Below are 20,970 nucleotides of genomic sequence, written 5' to 3'. Positions count from 1 at the left end.
TGCAAATCAAATTCCAGAAGTCAAAATACTGCTAGAGTTTCTCTATCCCCACGTTTACTATTTCTCCAAACTATATAATATCTCTGAATGGATGCGTGACTTAACTCTCCATGATGGGAAAAATTACTACTAAAATAACTGGGAATGTTTATGTGAGAATAACTTGTTATTCCTCACAGGAAGTTTGACAACTTCTTTTAACAATTCCCTATCATTTTATCATATTTCTTTATATTTGGCTCACTTTGTTAAAGTAGAAAACCTTGCTTAGAATTAAATGACACCCATTAATGTTAATATGTGAATTTTGACACTTAAGTTATAGTAGGGTAATTGTTATAATATTAGAAAAGCATTTTAAGTGTACAAATGGTATTTTCCTGCAAAAATAGTGTACTTTTGACACACAAAATTTGTCAAACATCACTGGGATACATCATCATACATAAGAAAATGACCTAGAAAGATATATAAAATAATAAATAAATTAAAAAAAAAACCCTTAAGCTGAAGTTGTTGTAAATGTACCAGGGAGGACATTAAATAGTTTACTTTTTTAAGTCAATACTTTTTCAATGTGAATAATCACTATTTTATTATATAATTTCAATTAACTTTTTAAAGGCAAGGTAAACCTATTAGTGTTTCCATCTTTAACTATGTGCCAAACACGCCCACGCATGTTTATAACTCTGGTTATAAATAACCATCTTATAGCTATACTTGTGAGCATAGCATAATGCTTAGAAAAGTTGAATCTCTATGTAATATACCTAAAACAAATGTAATGCTCTGTGTCAGCTAAAATAGACAAGTAAAATAAAATAAAATATTAATAATAACTACCTTGTTTCCTTCTGACAGGTTGTGGACGAGGGAGGGAATTTCCATCTATGGAAAGAATTGCTGATGGTTATCCTGCAAAGAAAGCTGATTGGCCATGGCAAGCCAGCCTGCAAATGGACGGCATCCACTTCTGTGGAGCTTCTTTGATCAGTGAGGAGTGGCTCCTGACCGCTGCTCACTGCTTTGACATGTAAGTCCTCAGTCTGTACCATCAGGATCACCAATGTCACTTTCTTTTCTCACCTTCATTTCCTATAATTCTCGTTCCTTTTTCATTCTTTTTTTTTTTCAAAGATTATTTATTTACTTATTTGACAGAGAGAGCATGAGCCGGGGGAGGGGTGACTCCTCACTAAGCAGGAACCTGATATGGGCTCTACCCCAGGCCCCAAGACCCCCATAACCTCAAGATTATAACCTGAGCCAAAGGCACATGCTTTCATTCTTTTACGAGCATCTTAGTCTCCCAAAGAAACTCATGATTGTGAAGCAGGCTTAGGAACAGATGATAGTTACTGAAGAAGAGTAGAAAAGTTAGAGAAATCTTCATTCCCGGAAATATATTTTCCTAACTCTAAGAACAAGTCAATACTGTCAAAAGTTAAACACACTCAGCAGTTTTCCTAGGATATATTGAGTTTTTTTTTAAAACTCTGCTAATACAGTATCTGAACCCACGAATTTACATCAGATTATCCCACAAGACTATCTTTAGGATGGCAATTTTTAATCTTTTTTGAAGATTTAACATATGGATTATATGGAGATAACAAAGAGATAATAATGACTAGGGAAATTCATAAAATATGGGAAAATATTCTGGGTAAAATGTTAACTAAAAAGAAAAGATAAGAAAACAATATACAAGGTGTGACTCCAGTATGACACCTTTCACTCCCCTCTTCCCTTTTCTCCCTCTCTTTTTCCCCCAAATAACTGAATGCCTATGAAGGTATACATGTGTGTGAATATGTACATATGTCTAATTTTTATTTACTTATAGTCTCTTCAACAAATCTGTATTATTTTCATATCTAAAATAGCAATAATATTTTGTTCCCTTTAGAAAATACAAACTCCCCCTCAAAGGAAGTAACTTAAGCTACCTTAAAATGGGGGCATTTGGATCAGCTAAATGAAAGAAAGTAGTCCTTGGGGGGGTGAAGCTTCAAATAAGGTGGGAAGACCCACCAATTACCACCTTAAACAATTTGCCCTTCTACCATCCCTATGTCTCATGCTGATTCAGAGTCCTGGGCAACTTTAGATCAGAAATGAATCAACCATAATGCCTTTTCATCTGTGATCAGTTACAAAAACCCCAAACTCTGGATGGCTAGTTTTGGAACAACTCTCAGCCCTCCACTGATGAGAAGAAAGATACAATCAATCATCATTCATGAAAACTATGCTGCCCATAAGCATGATGACGACATCGCTGTGGTGAAGCTCTCCACCCCTGTCCTATTTTCCAATGATGTGGGCAGAGTCTGTCTCCCAGATGCTACTTTTGAAGTCTTGCCTCAGAGTTCAGTGTTTGTCACTGGATGGGGAGCATTAAAAGCTAATGGTGAGTATCTCAGTTAAAAAAAAAAAAAAAAAGCTAAGCAAAAAAATGCAAACCTATCTTCCATTTGAATGGAGATGTAAAATAAAATTGAAAATCACATATTGAAAATTGAAAATCACATAATATTGAAAATAAGAGATGAAATCAAGATGTCCCTTGGAAAATATCACGAAACAGCACATAGAAAAATCTAGATATGGTGACTTTCGGAAACTTTGGCTAGAACTATTACACGGTATCTATGTTTAGTGCCTTCTTTATGGGTTACTTTGGAAATTAGTTATAACTTTCTTTTCAAAAATTATTCAAGCATATTTTTTCACATTCCTTCTTTCTGTGGCTGTCTTCATATGCAGAGATTCTGCTATGGCTGCATGAATCTTAAAGTATGTAATTTGTGAGCAGTAATGATGATAAACTTCTGTAATGTGTCAAGCAGCTAAACAAAAACAGCCTTACACAATTATTTTAAATGGCATGTATGATGCTAAATATTAAATTGTGGCCCCTCCAATCCACGTAACTTTGGAGGAGTTTTTTTGCCTCAGGATTTATAAAGTTCACAAGTACGACATTTTACTACATTTACTAACACACAATAAAGTGCAAAGATAGATCTTTAGATCGTGATGTGAGTCTCCAGTTTCTACCTCTCTTAGGTGATCAACCTGCACATAGTCTAATCTGCATCTGAATTTCTGACTCTTGCTCCAGACTCTTGTTAAAAAGTTATAGTCTGATTTATGTACCTCCTCCAACTATAGCTTTTATCTACTGAGTCTTTGTCACTTGATTTTTATAGAAATATGCTTGCCTTCCATATGTACTTCAAAATTCTGAGACTGGGTCCAGCTTTTTGTACTATCATTATAATCTGAAAATTCTTTTCCTCATCTCTGGGGGGTCTGCCTTGTTTTGTAAGTACACAACCTAACCCTACACCTAAAGGAGCTTGAGAAAGAACAAGAAAGAAACCCTAAACCCAGCAGGAGAAGAGAAATCATAAAGATCAGAGCAGAAATCAATGAAATAGAAACCAAAAAAGCAATAGAACAAATCAATGAAACTAGAAGCTGGTTCCTTGAAAGAATTAATAAGATTGATAACCCCCTGGCCCGACTTATCAAAAAGAAAAGAGAAAGGACCCAAATAAATAAAATCATGAATGAAAGAGGAGAGATCACAACTAACACCATAGAAACACAGACAACTATAAGAAACACAGACAATTATAAGAACATACTATGAGCAACTCTACACCAACAAATTTGACAATCTGGAAGAAATGGATGCATTCCTAGAGACATATAAACTACCACAACTGAACCAGGAGGGTTTTAAATATGTAATTCTGAACTCTACAGTTCACTCCAAGAGCTTCCATTGACTAAAATTTGAATATGGGACAAAGCACTATCATAACTGATTACATCAATTACTTTGTAGCTCACAATAAAAATGTGAGATAGGTATCATTTTCTCATTTTACATGCGAGTAAAATGAAGCTTACTATGATTAAGTAAATTGCACAGGGCTAAATAGCACATAAATTGTGCGGTGTTCAGACTCCTCTATGTGCTGCCTCCAAGACCAGAGTCTTTAGCATAGAATTGCCCTGACTAGTTGATCAAACTGACAGCCCTGCCCTCCTTCCTCTTCTCAATTGTCTTTGAAACTGTTATAAACAGAGCACCCATCTTTATATGAAGGACTAACAGTGTTAAAAGTTGCTACACTTGTTATATGCATGAATCATTGAATACTACACTAAATACTAATGATGAACTATATACTGGCTAATTGAATTTAAATTTTTTAAAAGATTAATTAATTAATTGATTGATTTTATAAGCTGTTAAGGGGTAATGAGAACACAATGACTAAAACCATACAATACACAATGAAATGGTACTTTTCATACAACAAATCAATAAATGCATGGGTCATTAATAAAACACAATCTATTTCTTCTCCTGGTATTTGTTACTTACCCTGGAATTAGTCTGGATAGCCATTTAAGATCGAAGTAGACATGGTCTTTCTCATGAAACAATAGCATTCCATCTACTCAGTATTAAAAATTACTTTCTGATAGTACAACATTGCTCTATACTCCTCTTCCTAAAGGATTCTCAATTCCTGGTATCGCTGTATCCTTTTTAGAGTGAAGTAGCAGATTTCCAGGTAAGGTAAGGTGAACTACCACAGATCATCACAGGTGGTGAGAAATGCTTTCATTTAAATTTAATTTAAATCTAATGTTTAAATCTAATATTATTACACATTTAACTATGTGATGGTAGCAAGAATCATAACTGGGTAAGCTTTGGTTTTCTCATCTGAAAACGAAAATATTCTTTTTTTTTAAGATTTTTATATATTTGACAGAAAGAGATCACAAGTAGGCAGAGGGGCAGGCAGAGAGAGAGGAGGAAGCAGGCTCCTTGCTGAGCAGAGAGCCCAATGTGGGGCTCCATCCTAGCACCCTGAGATCATGACCAGAGCTGAAGGCAGAGGCTTTAACCCACTGAGCCCCCCAGGCACCCCTAAAAAGAAAATACTCTTATCTATCTTTGTTGGTTATTGCAAGGATTAAGTAAGACAGTGGAAGTAAATGTGCCAAGAATGGTACCTAGCACATAGAAGACACATAAGAAATAGAATTTGAACCTGAGCACTGTCACTAAGCACAGAGTCAACTTCAAGACATATTTTATCACTGATCCATCCTTTTTAAGATACAATAATTAACTATCATAAGCAACAATGTGAAGATTCTTCATCTATTAATTTTTTTTTCTTCTCTAGGTCCCTTTCCCAATACTCTGAGACAAGTTGAAGTAGAGATCATAAGTAATGATATATGTAATCAAGTTCATGTATATGGTGGTGCCGTATCATCAGGAATGATATGTGCTGGATTCTTAACAGGAAAACTAGATGCCTGTGAGGTAAGAATAGACTCAAATCCACAGAAGTGAATTTATTGACTAGAGGTGGCCATACTGACCATAACCAATGTCACTTCATATGACCCCCCAAAAATTAAGTTGTGGAAGAGAGAGGAGAGTATAAAAAGAAGAAATAGGAGAACTATAAGAAATACTCCTCTTTTGGAAGTGGTGATGCAACATGGGGGCTTAAGTGGGTAGGAGAAGAATCAATGAAACAAGATGGGATTGGGAGGGAGACAAACCGTAAGTGACTCTTAATCTCACAAAACAAACTGAGGGTTGCTGGGGGTAGGGGGTTTGGGAGAAGGGGGTGGGATTTGGACATTGGGGAGGGTATGTGCTTTGGTGAGTGCTGTGAAGTGTGTAAACCTGGTGATTCACAGACCTGTACCCCTGGGGATAAAAATATATGTTTATAAAAAATAAAAAATTAAAAAAAATACTCCTCTTTTAACACCCTCCTATTTTCCAAAATCATTTGTAAAAAATGACCATCAGTTGCAAATTAGAACTTTAGTTGAAGAAAATAAAAAAAAAAACTGGGAGCAGATAATGGAAACCAAGCCAGAAAATCACACAATCATTGCTTCAAGTCACAGTGGTAACCACTTAGTTATATAATCCCTACTACTTATAAGGCACTGTGGAATGAGGTCTGAAGGTAACTCCATGGCCAACAGAAAATCATTTTACCAGTACTTAACCCTTTGACCTTTAGCAGTGTACATTCAGCTAGAATCGCACTGTTAGGAAAAAAATATATTTATCCACATTAATTCATATTAAAGTGCTACCTCACCAATTATATCTAAAAACTAATTAAATAAATAGCTTTTCCCCAAACCATACAGAACTTTAAGTGTTAAGCATTTAAGGAGAATATCAGTTTTAAATTCAGGCTACTTAAAAGACTAAAAGTAAGTAACTAAAATAATAAAGATTTGACATGCATCCAACAGTTTAACAATTCTTGAAAGATTAGGAAATGTCTGAGAATTTGACACATACACCAGCTTTTTCCTAAGTGTGAAGGTGGCACCATTGATCTGCCATTAGCTGTCTGGAATGTGATATAATAAGCGTTCATTCACTTGTTTATTCAGGGGTGGGGTTTTTTTTGTAATTTGCAAGATAATGTGGCAATTACTGAAGGAAACATAAATATTTAAAAACCTACACTGAATCTATATGAATTTACGATCTAATAATATAGCACACAAGTAACAAAAAGAATAAAATCCTAGGATTTGGTTACATGTTCTAGAATACAAGATCTCATTCCACTCGCTTTCCTTCCTGAGGAGAAGCAGAAACAATAGGGTGGCCCACAATACAACTGGGTCACATGACTCTTCAGCAGGAACATAAATCTGTATAAGAGCAGATGTTCTCTGCTGTTGGCCCATGCTCCCTTGCTTCCTTCACCAATTGCAGAGTAAAATACTGAGGACCTAAATTAGGATGTGGTCCTACAGGAAAGGAGCTGAGGAGCATGACTTTTAGTAGACCAGAGTTCTCATACTCTGTCCATTGATCCCTAAATGGTACTAAGAAGCATGGAAAGAAAAGGGAAGGGAGCTAAAAGCACAAGACCCCTGGACTGCTTCATACAGGATCATTGTTCTTATAAAATAAATCTGTAAGGGACTTCCATAGAATGTTTCATTTGAATGAAAAGTTCATTGCTAAAAGCTTTTAAAAATCATTTGTCTACACCTTAGGCTAAAGATATTAGGTAAGTCCCCAAGATTCACACACTTCAAACCAGTTCATGAGGGCTAGGGATTAAATCTTTATTTGGAAACAAAAGCCTGTCTGTAATAAATAATGCACATTTGCCTGGAGTATCCTTTGCATTATATTTCTCCTCTTACCCCTATTACTACACAACAATATAACATCCAGGACAGTTTCCTGTCAACTGGTGTGAGTGGTACAAGGTGAAATTCAAATTCAAGCAAGTGATTTTATCTAGTGAACAGTACAGGCTTCATGGAGGTAACATCTAGTTGAGCCTTAAGGTCATCATTCATGTAAGAATTGTATACCTGAACTTAGGTTCAATTTGTGCTTCCTCTTTAGATAGAACAAAACTAAAAACTACACAAGATAAAACTGAAACCTTAGCTTTATTCACACTGCCCCCCCAAATGAAGACATTTACACAGATAAGCAGAATTTGTAAGATAAAAACAGAGATAATAAGTAATACACTTACTGTTATATTAATACTAACAGTAAGTAAAAATAGAATTCATTTTACATACCTTGATTTAAAAAATTAATTTAGTAGGTATTCCCATGCTCATTAACGTGCACTTTTTACTCCCTTTCATTTGTTTTATTGACAATGTACATTTCTTCTTCTCCAGGGTGATTCTGGAGGACCTCTGGTTATAGCACGTGATAGAAACATCTGGTATCTTATTGGAATAGTAAGCTGGGGAATAGACTGTGGAAAAAAAAATAAGCCTGGAATTTATACCAAAGTGACTCGTTATCGGGACTGGATTAAATCTAAAACCAACATCTAACGCAACAATCACCTCTACGTGCAAAATGTAAATGTGGTCTCTAGCAAATTGTGTTGAGTATGTGCTGCGATGTATACGGTCATTGAATTCAAGATGCAAATAAGCATGATCTGACAATATTCCTCTTAAACATGAGGAAGGCATCTTGTTTTACATCATCTGAAGTGTTTTGCTAACCATGAGCGTACAAAATACTGTCAGCTCCACAAAGAGCTGCCATTGCTGCCAAAAGTCTCTCATTCTCTCCTTGTCCTTCTTCCTGTTCCTAGTATGTACTACTCATTTTAGAATAATCCCGTTTAATCAGACAAGTGCCAACGGCTAAGCATTCTCTATTTTTTTCCCTGACAAGGCAGGCTACCCTTCCCTGACTCCACAGTTTGTATCTCCTTCACTAAATAATCCTCATTAAGAATCTATAGGCTCACAGTACCAAATAAATCAAGGTAATTCGTTTGGACCAAAGCGAACCCAGACGATGGAGAGGCACTAGAGGTGAAACAGATTTACGAGATGGCATTACTATGAGTCCTTTCCCCTTTGCCCTCAGATGCACAGGTACCTGTTTCTGAAACTTGAAAACAATTGACATATACATTTACACCTAGTTGTACAGATTTTATCTTTTTTTATTATGCCCAGTTAGCCACTGTATAGTACATCACCAGTTTTTGATGTAGTGTTCAATGATTCATTAGTTACGTGTCACACCCAGTGCATATCACTATCCGTGCCCTCCTTAGTACCCAACACCCTGTTACCTCCTCCCCTCACCCACCCCCAAAACCCTCTGTTTGTTCCCCAGCGTCCGTAGTCTCTGCTGGTTCATCTCCCTCTCTGAGTTCTTCCCATTCAGTTTTCCCTCCCTTCCTCTGAGGTCCTCCACGCTATTCCTTATGTTCCACATATGAGTGAAACCATATAATAATTGTCTTTCTCTGCTTGACTTACTTCACTTAGCATAATCCCCCCTAGTTCCATCCATGTCAATGCAAATGATGGGTACTCATCCTTTCTCATGGCTGAATAATATTTCATTGTAAATATGGACCACATCTTCTTTATCCATTCATCTGTTGAAGGACATCTCAGCTCCTTCCACACATTGGCTATTGTGGTGTGGACATTGCTGCTATGAACACTGAGATGCATGTGCCCCTTCTTTTCACTACATCTGTATCTTTGGGGTAAATACCCAGTAGTGCCATTGCTGGGTCATAGATTAGCTCTTTTTTTGACACCTCGGGGACACTCCATACCGTTTTCCAGAGTGGCTGTCCCAGCTTGCATTTTCACCAATAGTGTGAGAGGGTTTCCCTTTCTCCACATCCTTGCGAACATTTGTTGTTTCCTGTTGTGTTCATGTTTGCCCTTCTAGTTGGTGTGAGGTGGTAAACAACTACCTAATATTTACTTTGGGACAATGAATAAATCTTGGGACCGAACAGCAAAACTGGAGACGTTGCCTAACCCAGTATCCTGTTCTACACTACCTAAAAATGCTTTTTTGATATTTAGGAGAAAAAAAGACAAAATTTCTGGGCCTTTTTGTTAGGTGGAAATGAGAAAGGGACTCCATGATAAGGAGCTATTTTCCATCTCTAAAAATGAGAGAAGCTCCAAACTTGATGGAGATTTACTTTCCACTTCTGCTTTATTACATCTTAATGCATTTTATTTTCTAAATGGTTTTACCTTCAATCAAATCCAGAATAAGTAAGGTACCCACAGAATAAGAAATCAATATGTTAGATATTCATAAATAAGTGAAAGGTCAATATAAAATTAGACATTCATAAACAATTTGATACAAGATTTTGGGGGACTCTGGGTGGCTCAGTAGGTTAAGCCTCTGTCTTAAGGCTAAGGTCATGATCCCAGGGTCCTGGGATCGAGCCCTGCAGCAGGCTCTCTGCTCAGCAGGGTTCCAACCTTCCTCTCTCTCTCTCTCTCTCTGCCTGCCTCTCTGCCTACTTGTGATCTCTGTCTGTCAAATAAATAAATAAAATCTTTTAAAAAACCAAAAAACAAAAAAAGATTTTGAAAAAGTCTTTATTGTCTAATATTAAAATTTCCTATTTTAAAAAAAAAGTCTGGCATTCTTTAAAATATGGTATTTTTAGAGAATATTCAAATAATTTAGAAAGCATCTTTGGAGAGATTTACCTTTTATGATAAAATAGTTATTTTCATATGTATTTAAATGTATATTTTGTGACACCCTATATGATTGGACTAGTTTTGAACAAAACTCAATCTTTTTCTGTGCTTCTAAACCTTTGCTCCCGCCATTACGATTAATTTGGCTAATGAAATAACTGTTGTGCAAGATTTTCTTCTGAGCTCTATATCAGCTGAGAGTCTCTCTTGTCCCACATACATAATATTATATTGTATGCATTAAAATATATTTATAAAATAAACTCAAACTCATTTTTTTGAATCATCACTATACTCCATTATACTTTCTCAGTTTTTGCCTACTGACATTAGTCAGAGATAATTCTATGTTGTGGGGGAAGGTGGCAGTTATCCTGTGACTTGTAGAATGTTCAACTGTATTCCTTACCTCTACACACTATATGCCAGTAGTAATCTCCACCAGTTGTAATAACCCCAAATGTATCCAGATATTGCCAAATGTCTCCTGAGGGGAAAAATCACCCAGCTGAGAACCACTGCCATGGGATCAATAGTCAGAGGGAAAAAAATCACTGTAAAAAATCTTACAACCACAATTTCTTTACATGGGTCTGAGAATCTCTTTCTTCTCCTTTTTGTTATAATGCTGAAAGAACGCTAAAAGACTCATCTATGATGATCACACATATCTAAACAATCTTAGCCAAATTAATATCATTTGGAAACTGAATCTGTTTGGGTGAAGGAGGCTGTTTATATAGATATATTGAGATAGATATCTATCTGTAGATAGATCTCAATCTATATAGATACAAAGAAATCTATATAGATTTCTCTTAGATTTGTCACATATCTAAATCCTGCATAATCATACCATGTATATTCTATTTAATATTCCCAGAATGTATAAATAGGTACTGCTGGAAAAAAGATTTACATATTCAGCTGAGGCAGAAATTCTCAGCCCATCATCCACTAACACAGCAGAGTGGAAAATAAGAAGTCACATAACATCACCATCTACTAAAAGCCACACCATCTGATATGGTAGCCACTAGCCGATGGGACTATTTTTATTTTAATTAATTAAAATTAAATACAATTAAAATTCATTTCCTCAGCAATGCTAATATCATTTCTAATAAAAAATAACCACATGAACCTAATGGCTACTATACTAAGTACACTGATATACATCATTTCTATCATCATCAAAGTTGTATGGATATCACTGGCCTAGAGCGTTGTATGCAACTACTTACATAAATCACTTACTCATTCATCTAACAAACATTTCTGGAATTTCTATGCACCAGACATCAGGTATTCTAGACATTGGATATGCAACTATACATAAAACCAAGTCCTGGTTGCCTGGGTGGCTCAGTGGGTTAAGCTTCTGCCTTGAGGTCAGGTCATGGTCTTAGGGTCCTGGAATCGAGCCCCACAATGGGATCTCTGCTTGGCAGAGAGCCTGCTTCTCCCTCTCTCTATGCCTGTCTCTCTGTCTACTTGTGATCTCTCTCTCTGTCAAATAAGTAAATAAAATCTTTTAAAAAATAAAAAGTCCTATTCTCAAGACCACATACAGAGGGAGAAGTAATTTGATAATAGGTGTTGAAAATAGCAAAGCCTTTGGGGAGTATGGTTGGCCATGCATAGCGTGAGGACTTCTGGACTCTTCTTCCTCCAGTGTAATTGGCCCATTAGTAGAGAGGGTTCTTTCTATAAGCTATATCAGGGCCACCATAGACCCACAGGTAGATTGAAGTGGTCACAAATGGGTTTTTCAACCTTCCTTAGACAAAGATCCCAGAACTTCCTCAAATAATAGTATATTAAAGAATCCAAAAAAAAGGTATTCTGTTGTTTTTTTTTTAATAAACAGGGAATTTTTCACCCAGAAAGATATATTAATGACAACCAAACAAAAAAGTAGCAAACAATAGAGGAGCATCAGAGTGACTTAATCACAAAGATTAAAAGTTATGCGTCAGACATTTACTGGAGTCCCATCCTCAGATCTTAAACCAAGATCATAAGGATATGCAGTAGCACATCTTGAAATTAATATCAGCTATATATTCCTAGAGCTTCTAAAAAGAAATTTTAATTCTACAAAATAATAATTCATTTTCTAGGTTCAGCAAACTTATTCTGTGAAGGGTCAGATACTAAATATTTTTGGCTCTGTGAGACATACAGTCTCTGTCCCAACTACTCAGCTCTGCCATTATAGTGCAAAAACAGAAACAGACAACTTATGAGTGAATATGCATGGCTGTGTTCCAATAAAATTTTATTCATGGACCCTGAAAAAAAATCAAAATAATATTTTAAGCAATAAGTCAACCAAGTAAAACAGGACTGGATTCCACAATCTGTTAATATTGTTTCATTGTAGAAGAAATGTAGAAACAACAGATCCCTGTGATCCAAATTGATATTCATTAAAAACACTCTTAAGAGAGGCACTAAGAAACATAGACCAAATGTGTTACTATGCTGCCATCTCCTGGTCTACATGATTTTTTAAATATACCTTATTGTAATTGCATTTCCATCTCTAAAGTTAGAAAGCTATTTTTTACAACATTGAGTAGTACATAAAAAAATTTTTCAATCTGAGGTAGTCAAGGTTTAAAATTTGCTATAGCCTATCATATTGTTCTGTTTATACAGATATAAAAAAATATACTTTATATAATGTAGTTTGATATACTTTATATAATATATACTTTATATAATATACTTTATACTTTACTTTATATAATATATATACTTTATATAAATATATTTTTTACTTTATATACTTTATATAATATATAATACTTTATATAATATAAATATATAAACTAAATTTATAATTTATATAATATATAAATATAAAATATAAATACACTTTACATAACTTATAAAAAATTTTCCCCCTTTTTCAAAAATCACATTATCTTATATGCACACATACATATATACATACATGTATATGCACTACATGTATATATACATATATTCATTTCCTTAAAAAATATATATATATATATATATATATGGGCGCCTGGATGGTTCAGTGGGTTAAAGCCTCTGCCTTCAGTTCAGGTCATGATCCCGGGGTCCTGGGATCGAGCCCAGCCTAGGGCTCTCTGCTCCACAGGGAGCCTGCTTCCTCCTCTCTCTCTGACTGCCTCTCTGCCTACTTGTGATCACTGTCTGTCAAATAAATAAATAAAATCTTATAAAAATATATATATATATATATATAAAATACACACACACACACACACACACAACTGTATACCATTTTTTGATATAGCGAACTACTGAGATCTATTTTTAAGGGCAAGCTTTGTGTCAAGAGCCATTCATATAGTAGATCTAATTGATAGAGATCAGAGCCTTTTAGAATCAGAGGCACCTGTGGGGGGAAATGCCATCTTCACCACCACATTCAGATGTGTGATAAGGCAAATTAATTTAACATCTGTGAGCTTCAGTTTCTATTTCTGTAAAATGGATTAAATTTGTACCTCCAAAGGGCTGTTGTGAAGTATAAGCATTGATGATAATGGCTGGTCCTTGACAAGTACTATTTGCACTAATTATCGTCTCACTAAATGGTTTTTCTCTTTTGATTATATATAAACTAAGGCCCTAATATTAAAAGTTAATATTTTGGGGGTGCCTGGATGGCTCAGTCAGTTGAGTGTCTGATTCTTCATCTCAGCGCAGGTCTTGATCCCAGGGTTGCGAGTTCAAGCACTGCATTAGTATTTCTGTAGCGCTTCTGTAGTATTTCTGTAGTAGGGCACAAGGCCCTACTCTAAGCATTTTACATATATTGACACCTTTACATTTCAAAAACCCTTACAAGGTAGTCACTAGTATTATTTTATTTTGCAGATGTAAAAACTGCTAAGATTTGAACCCCACCTCTGATTGTAGAGTCTGTACACTTAAAGCATTCTACAGTACTAAGATTATTTTTTTTAAGATTTTATTTATTTATTTGACAGAGAGCTACACAGCAAGAGAGAGGGAACACAAGCAGGGGGAGTGGGAGGGGGAAGAAGCAGGCTTCCCGCCAAGCAGGGAGCCAGATACAGGGCTCGATCCCAGGACCCAAGCCAAAGGCAGCTGCTTAACGATTGAGCCACCCCGGTGCCCCATTGAGTGTACTTTCCCTAAGCGTTAGAAACAATGACCACTGAAAATCTTCATTTAAAGTAGTGTTTCCCTAGGTTGCCTGGGTCGCTCAGTCAGTTAAACCTCTGACTCCATCTCAGCTCTGGTCCTGATGTCAGGGTCGTGAGTTCAAGCCTCTTAAATAAATAAATAAATAGAAATAAACTAGTGTTTTGCTTTAAATGGGTATCATTTGGTTCTAAGATTATAATCAAGGCTCAACACAAAATATATTCATACTGCATGTAGCTTTTAGAAAAATAAGGTAAATCTATATCTCTCAACATAGAAAGATCTCCAAAATATTGAGACAATAAACCAAATTTCCCAAGGCTGTATATAATGTGATACTGTTTAATCAATATTCATAAGTTTTTCTATGGGTATATGTGTCTCTGTGTTTGTGTGTATGGAAATGTTTAGTATGTTTTATAAAAGATTTTATAAAAAGATGGACCTTTGGGATGCCTGGGTGGCTTAGCTAGTTAAGTGTCTACCTTCAGCTCAGGTCATGATCCCAGGATCCTGGGATCAAGTCTCATATCAGGTTCCTTGCTCGGCAGGGAGCCTGCTTCTCCTTCTACCTGTGCCTGCCCCAGCTTTTGCCCCCTCCCTCACCCCGACAAATAAATAAAATCTTAAAAAAGAAAAAAAAAAGATGGACCTTAATAACATTATTTGCTTCTGAGGAGGAGGAAAGGAGCCATGATCAGGAAGAGGTCAGAGTTTCAGCCTCATCTTTAATGTTTCAGTGTTCACAATGAGCAGGTATTCATGTCTGATTGAAAACTTTTTAAAGAATTATTTGTTTCCCAATCTTCTTTTTATTTTCTTCATTCTGATAAATGTCTCTCTCTTGCTTTCTCTCTCTCTCTATATATATATATATACATACACATATTGAAAGAAAATATACTTGTAATTTATATCACCTAAATATAAATGATAGCATGGGTATTTATTACATTAAATGATTTTGGGAAAAAATCTAGCTTGATATGATTTATTTGTGTGTACTCTCAGAAGCAGATATTTTTTAAAAGAAAAATGATTACATATATTAATAAATCCACTATAACCCTTTGATACATGGAGATAACTGTTGTTCAACAAAAAATTAAAACTATTTCTTGAATTATATTATGACTCTAGGTTTCAAGGCTACCTGGTTGTTTTTATTAAGAGTTTTTACATGAAGGTTTCTTTAAGGTATTTGTATATTTACCAATAATCTTCTTTAAACTCTTAATCCTAGTGCATTCCTAAGGTATTTCTCACTCAAATCCTTGCAACCAGTTTCTTTTCCTGTAACAAAATTAGTCAATACCAAAAAATATGTTGCTTTCTTGTTGCGACTATGCTATCTCTGGGCTGTTTTCTTCAAGCCATTCTTTGGGTTGAGGCTTCTCTGTTCAGACTTGTCTAACTAGTTTCATTTCAACTATTTGTAATTTGTTTTAATATCTTTCAGCCACAGACCTCTAATACGTCTAGGATGGCATGCAGTTGATTAGAAAGTCAAGCCCAGGGGCTTCAGACCTTCACGATCGTGTTCTTCCTCCTGCAGATGATGTATCGGTAAGTTCAGTTTTGTTTAGCAAATGGCTGTTTGCTCTACTTTCTGTCAGTGGCTGGATTCTCAGTAGGTGAGAACATTGCCTGTGAAGTGTCCTGAACATATTCAATCTGATGGATCTTGTGAGATTTCAGCAGTTGCATTAATTAAACTCTGTAGTTGAAATCATTATTTTTGTTTTAAAAATCCTTCCTACCATTATTTCATGTTGCCAAGTTCAACAGCTGGGAATTTTAGAAGTTACTGAAAGACTGTATTACCTTATGCTCTGATTAATTCTGGTTTGGGGATATTGGGGAAGGTGTTCATTACTTTTAAGGAAAGTCTTCTTTAAAGAATCTCACTGAACTTAGCTTCTATAGAGTTTCTCTTTTGCTACTTTTCTTCATGCCTTATAGTCAGTCCTGGGAACTAATGTGGATTGGAAGGTCCATAATTGCAGAGACACCTGCCTTCCTCATAGAAATCCCAGGACTCTATACATTTTTGTTAAACAAATGAATGAGTACAAAAATGTAAATGCATAGCATAATATTTTGCTAGAAAAAAATGACTATTAAAAATGAATATTGAGGGCGCCTGGGTGGCTCAGTGGGTTAAAGCCTCTGCCTTCGGCTCAGGTCATGATCCCAGGGTCCTGGGATCGAGCCCCACATCGGGCTCTCTGCTCGACAGGGAGCCTGCTGCCCCCCTCTCTCTCTGCCTGCCTCTCTGCCTACTTGTGATCTCTGTCTGTCAAATGAATAAATAAAATCTTTTAAAAAAACGAATTTTGAAAGTCATTGAATTAAAAAATGCATATTTCATGCTTATGGAAGTCATGATATTGTAAAGCCGTAGTTCCCCCAAATTATTCTTTTAAAAATATCAAGGTCTCATGATTATAGATACAGAAAGTCCTCTTTTCTAATGAATATTTATGTGTTTATAGAAATGTTTTCAGTTTGGGATCTGTGGGTGGCTCAGTAAGTTAAGCATCTGCCTTCTGCTTGGGTAATGACCCCACGGTGCTGGGATGGAGTCTTGTATTAGTTCCCTGCTCGTCGGGGAGCCCGCTTGCTCCCCCTGATTGTTCTCTCGCTCTCTTTCTCTGATAAATAAATGTTTTGATCTTATCTGAAAAAGAAATGTTTTCAGTTTAAGGGAAACAATTTGAGGAGTAATATTGGGGGTCAGTGCTATTGTTCAGGGTATCCATGACACTTGGTAAAGAAACACTCAAGTGGGAAACACTGAAGGTATATGGTTTCTTTAGGGTAACTTCAGAGGACACTCATCCAAGATTTGCAGGAGATAGCAGGTCACACTAACAGGAAGGCTTCAGGATCGGAAAACAGCAAATGTTTAATAATTACTATGACACCCTCCGTTTTACCTACAGTATTTCTACAACGTATTTTACCACCACGCTCACCACTTTTCTCTACTAAAAAGAAATACAGTGTGTAAGCCTTCTCAAAATGTATTTGATTCATGTCTTCACTGTTTCTGCTACATTGAACCTCGGATCTCTTCTCTGTGAGTTTCAGGACCATCTCTACATTGCAGCGATAGTCCTTAGTGTTCAGACTTTGCTGTCAATAGCTGTTTGCATTTGCTTTTAGCAGTATACATGCCACTACCCTTTCCTATAAGTTAATTAATTGGATGGTTTATTCTCTTAAAATCTCAATTATTTCCCGTATAAGAGATAAAATACCAAAGGACCTCATCTGAGATTACTATCCTATTCCCAGAGGTCTGGCATCATTCTCTTCCTACATGTCATTTTTTTCAGCATTGTTTATCAATAAATGCAAAAATTGAGCTCCTCTTCTTTATTATCATCCTCTAGAGAAGAAGATAGTCCTGGGAAAACCTTTAAAAATATTGATAATTTAAATTTTAATTTCATTTTGAAAACTCATTTCAATCAACTTGTTATGTTGCCAAGTTTATTCTCTAATTTATTCAAAAAACTCTATCTTCAGGGTTAAAACCAAATTAACAAATAGCTCCATGTTACTTTCTGATGATTCAATTTTATATAAATGATCAACTAAACTTTATTATTTGGCTCATTTTCAACAAACTCATAGTGCCATAGATATGCTACATATTAGCTTCTTTAATTCTTACAACAATCCTATGATTAGGTGCCATTATTATCTCCACTGTATAGACGAAAATATAACTGGCCCTACATCCCAGCTGAGGAGTGAGAGAGTAAGGATTTGTGGCAGTCCAGATCCAGAATCTGAGCTTAACTATTAGGATATCCTGCTTTTCCCTCTTTTTAATAATTCCCAAGAGAAATAACTTTTTGTTCTCAATGTAAAAAACTGAGTAAAAGATTCATAGTGCTAAGAAAGGTTCACTCCATAAAGCTTTGTACATAATCAATAAATTGAAATATATATTCATATCATTGAGAGTTAAAGGCGACTTATAGCATCTTCTTTGTTCTGCTTTTCCTCCTTTCCAATTGTGTGGCATACCAGGAATAATGTACTTGTAGCTAAAGTAGGCAGGCTGGCAGATATGCTTATAGAGTGCTTGGAAACCCAGATGTAGGAGTTTATGATCAGATAAGCATGTGAATCCTTAGTGGGTGGCGGCTAATTTTTAATTATTATAATAGCATCTGTCATTTATTATCTATTTACAAAATGTGAATCGTTTTCCATATATTATCTCACCTATTATTTACAATCCTCATATGAGGATTATATATATAATATATCACATATATTTATGTATATATAATATGTAATATATGATATTTTAACATATATATTTAATATATATTATATATTAAAATAAGGTAATAGCTATTACCCTATTTTAAAGAAAAAGAAAGTTGCCCCAGATCATGGTTACTGACTTTAAACTGAAGCTATCCACACCATCCTATCCCCAATACATTCACAGCTGGGCCTGTGAAACATCTTGAGCACTGACAACAGACTGAGCCGCTGGGGGTAGGAAAGTGAGCAATGTTTGAATGGCATATTACTAAAGGCTTTCACGCTCATTATCATCGCGTTCTGGTTACAAATGGGACAGAGGGCCTTGATGTCAAAGTCATCAGGTCTTCCCTTCCCTTAGCTCCACTACCTGTGTGGCTTTGCCTCTCTAATTTCCTCATGACTGAGCTGGGGAAAAGGTGTTAAGGCCCACTCCAAAAAGCTGCGACGACTATCAAAGCAGATAACTACCATGAGCCCTCCTGACCGGAGTAGGAACTTGATGTGTGCTAGAGTACTTCATTTACTCACTTTATTTCCTCACATCTCTGGGTAGCATTTACTATCACCACTTGGCAAGCAGAAAAACTGAAATTCAGAGAGGTTTCATAAACTTCTCAAGATGCATGTCAAAGAATTAGAAGCAGGGACTAAACCCAAAATCTTCTAACCCTAAATGGTAGAGCATATCCATAATACCAGGATGCTTGGAGAGGATTTGTCCAAGCAGGAGAAGACTTAAAGCAATTTTTTTTTTTTCATTTTTGTCAAAGGAAAATTCCCTGTGTTTTCCTTTACTGAACTACTAAACTCCTTTCCTATGCCCCTGCCACACTCACAACACTTCTCACACCAGCGAGGTGGGGTTTTTCTCCAAGAAACTCTCTAATTCAATTCTGGCATTAATGGAGTTAGCACAGACCCCACAGGTTAAGGGCTCAGTCCCATAAGACTACCCCTGCCCCCACTGCAGACAGAAATCACAAACCCAGGTTGTTTTAACCTGAGTACCTGACAACTGGATATAAATTGGAGCTTTCCACAATCCTCTCCTCTGGTTTGATTTATATGTCAGGATATCTCACAGAACTCAAGAAAATAGTTTACCTACTAGATTACCAGTTTATTCTAAAGGCTATTAAAGGATATGTATAAGCAGCCAAATAATGAGGTCCAGAAGGGTCCCCAGTGCAGAAGATTTTGTCCGTGTAGAACTGGGTTTCACCACCCTCCCAGCACATATTAACCCAGAAGCTCTCCAAACCCCGTACTACTGGACTTTTTATAGAGGCTTCATCACATAGGCAGGATCAATTATTAACTCAATCTTCAGACCCTCTCTCCTTTCCAGAGAGGATTATGGCAGGTGGAAGGCTTTTTTTTTTTTTTAAGTTATTTAAATTCTTGTTAGTTAACATATGCTGTAATACTAGTTTTAGGAGTGGAATTTAGTGATTCGTCACTTATATATAACACCCAGCGCTCAACACAAGTTCCCTCCTTAATACCCAATCACCCACTTAACCCATCCCCCATCCACTTCCCTCCATCAGCACTCAGTTTGTTCTCTGTAGTTAAGAGTTGCTCATGGTTTACCTTCGTTTTTTTTTTTTTTTTTTTTTTTACCCTCCTTCCACTATGTTCACCTTTTTTGTTTCTTAAATTCCACATGAGTTAAATCAAACGATATTTGTCTTTCTCTGACTTATTTCACTTAGCATAATACACTCTAGCTCCATCCACCTTGTTATAAATTACAAGATGTCATTCCTTTTGATGGCTGAGTAATATTCCATTGTGTATATATACCACATTGTCTTTATCGATTCATTGGTCAATGTACACTTGGGGTCTTTCCATAGTTTGGCTATTGTTGATAATGCTGCTATAAACATCAGGGTGCATGTACCCCTTTGAATCAGTATTTTTGTACCTTTTGGATAAATACCCAATAGTGCAATTGCTAGGTGGTAAAGTAGCTCTGTTTTTAACTTTCTGAGGAAACCCCAAACTGTTTTCCAGAGTGGCTGCACCAGTTGTCATTGCCATCAGCAGTATAATTCAGTTCCTCTTTCTCCGCATCGTCACCAACACCTGTTATTGCCTGTGTTGCTCATTTTAGCCATTCTGACTGGTGTGAGGTGATATCTCATGTAGTTTTGATTTGTATTTCCCTGATGATGAGCAATGTTGAGCATCTTTTCATGTGTCTGTTAGCCATCTGTATGTCTGCTTCAGAAAAAATGTCTATCCATGTCTTCTGCCCATTTCTTAACTAGATATTGGTTTGGGGGCATTTAGTTTGATAAGTTCTTTACAGATTTTAGATACTAGCCCTTTACCTGATTAAGACATTTGCAGGTATCTTTTCCCATTCTGTAGGTTGCCTTTTAGTCTTGTTGACTGTTTCCTTCACTGTGCAAAAGCTTTTTGTCTAGG

At 36.1% G+C, this 20,970-nt stretch overlaps 2 protein-coding genes across 3 annotated transcripts in view; both read left to right on the top strand.

Moving 5' to 3' along the window:
- LOC101692861 (transmembrane protease serine 11G-like) overlaps positions 1-8,821 on the top strand; it is a 44,367-nt gene extending 35,546 nt beyond the window's left edge. The window contains exons 7-10 of the mRNA XM_004764306.2: positions 865-1,036; positions 2,157-2,416; positions 5,226-5,368; positions 7,744-8,821. Of these exons, the coding sequence (XP_004764363.2) occupies positions 865-1,036; positions 2,157-2,416; positions 5,226-5,368; positions 7,744-7,905 (737 nt within the window). The 3' untranslated portion in view covers positions 7,906-8,821. The remainder of the gene's footprint in view (positions 1-864; positions 1,037-2,156; positions 2,417-5,225; positions 5,369-7,743) is intronic.
- A 6,745-nt stretch (positions 8,822-15,566) lies between these two features.
- TMPRSS11A (transmembrane serine protease 11A) overlaps positions 15,567-20,970 on the top strand; it is a 58,726-nt gene continuing 53,322 nt past the window's right edge. The window contains exon 1 of one of the 2 annotated variants that reach the window (XM_013062348.2): positions 15,567-15,807. In XM_013062348.2, the coding sequence (XP_012917802.1) occupies positions 15,797-15,807 (11 nt within the window). In that variant the 5' untranslated portion in view covers positions 15,567-15,796. The remainder of the gene's footprint in view (positions 15,808-20,970) is intronic. The other variant, XM_013062347.2, reaches the window with a different exon arrangement.

This window comes from Mustela putorius, unplaced genomic scaffold, assembly GCF_011764305.1.
Source record: "Mustela putorius furo isolate JIRA1106 unplaced genomic scaffold, ASM1176430v1.1 tig00000430_pilon_pilon_pilon, whole genome shotgun sequence".
Taxonomy (NCBI): Eukaryota; Metazoa; Chordata; class Mammalia; order Carnivora; family Mustelidae; genus Mustela; species Mustela putorius.
The sequence above is the reverse complement of the archived record's forward strand: the minus strand, read 5'-3'. Positions and strand labels throughout refer to the sequence as shown.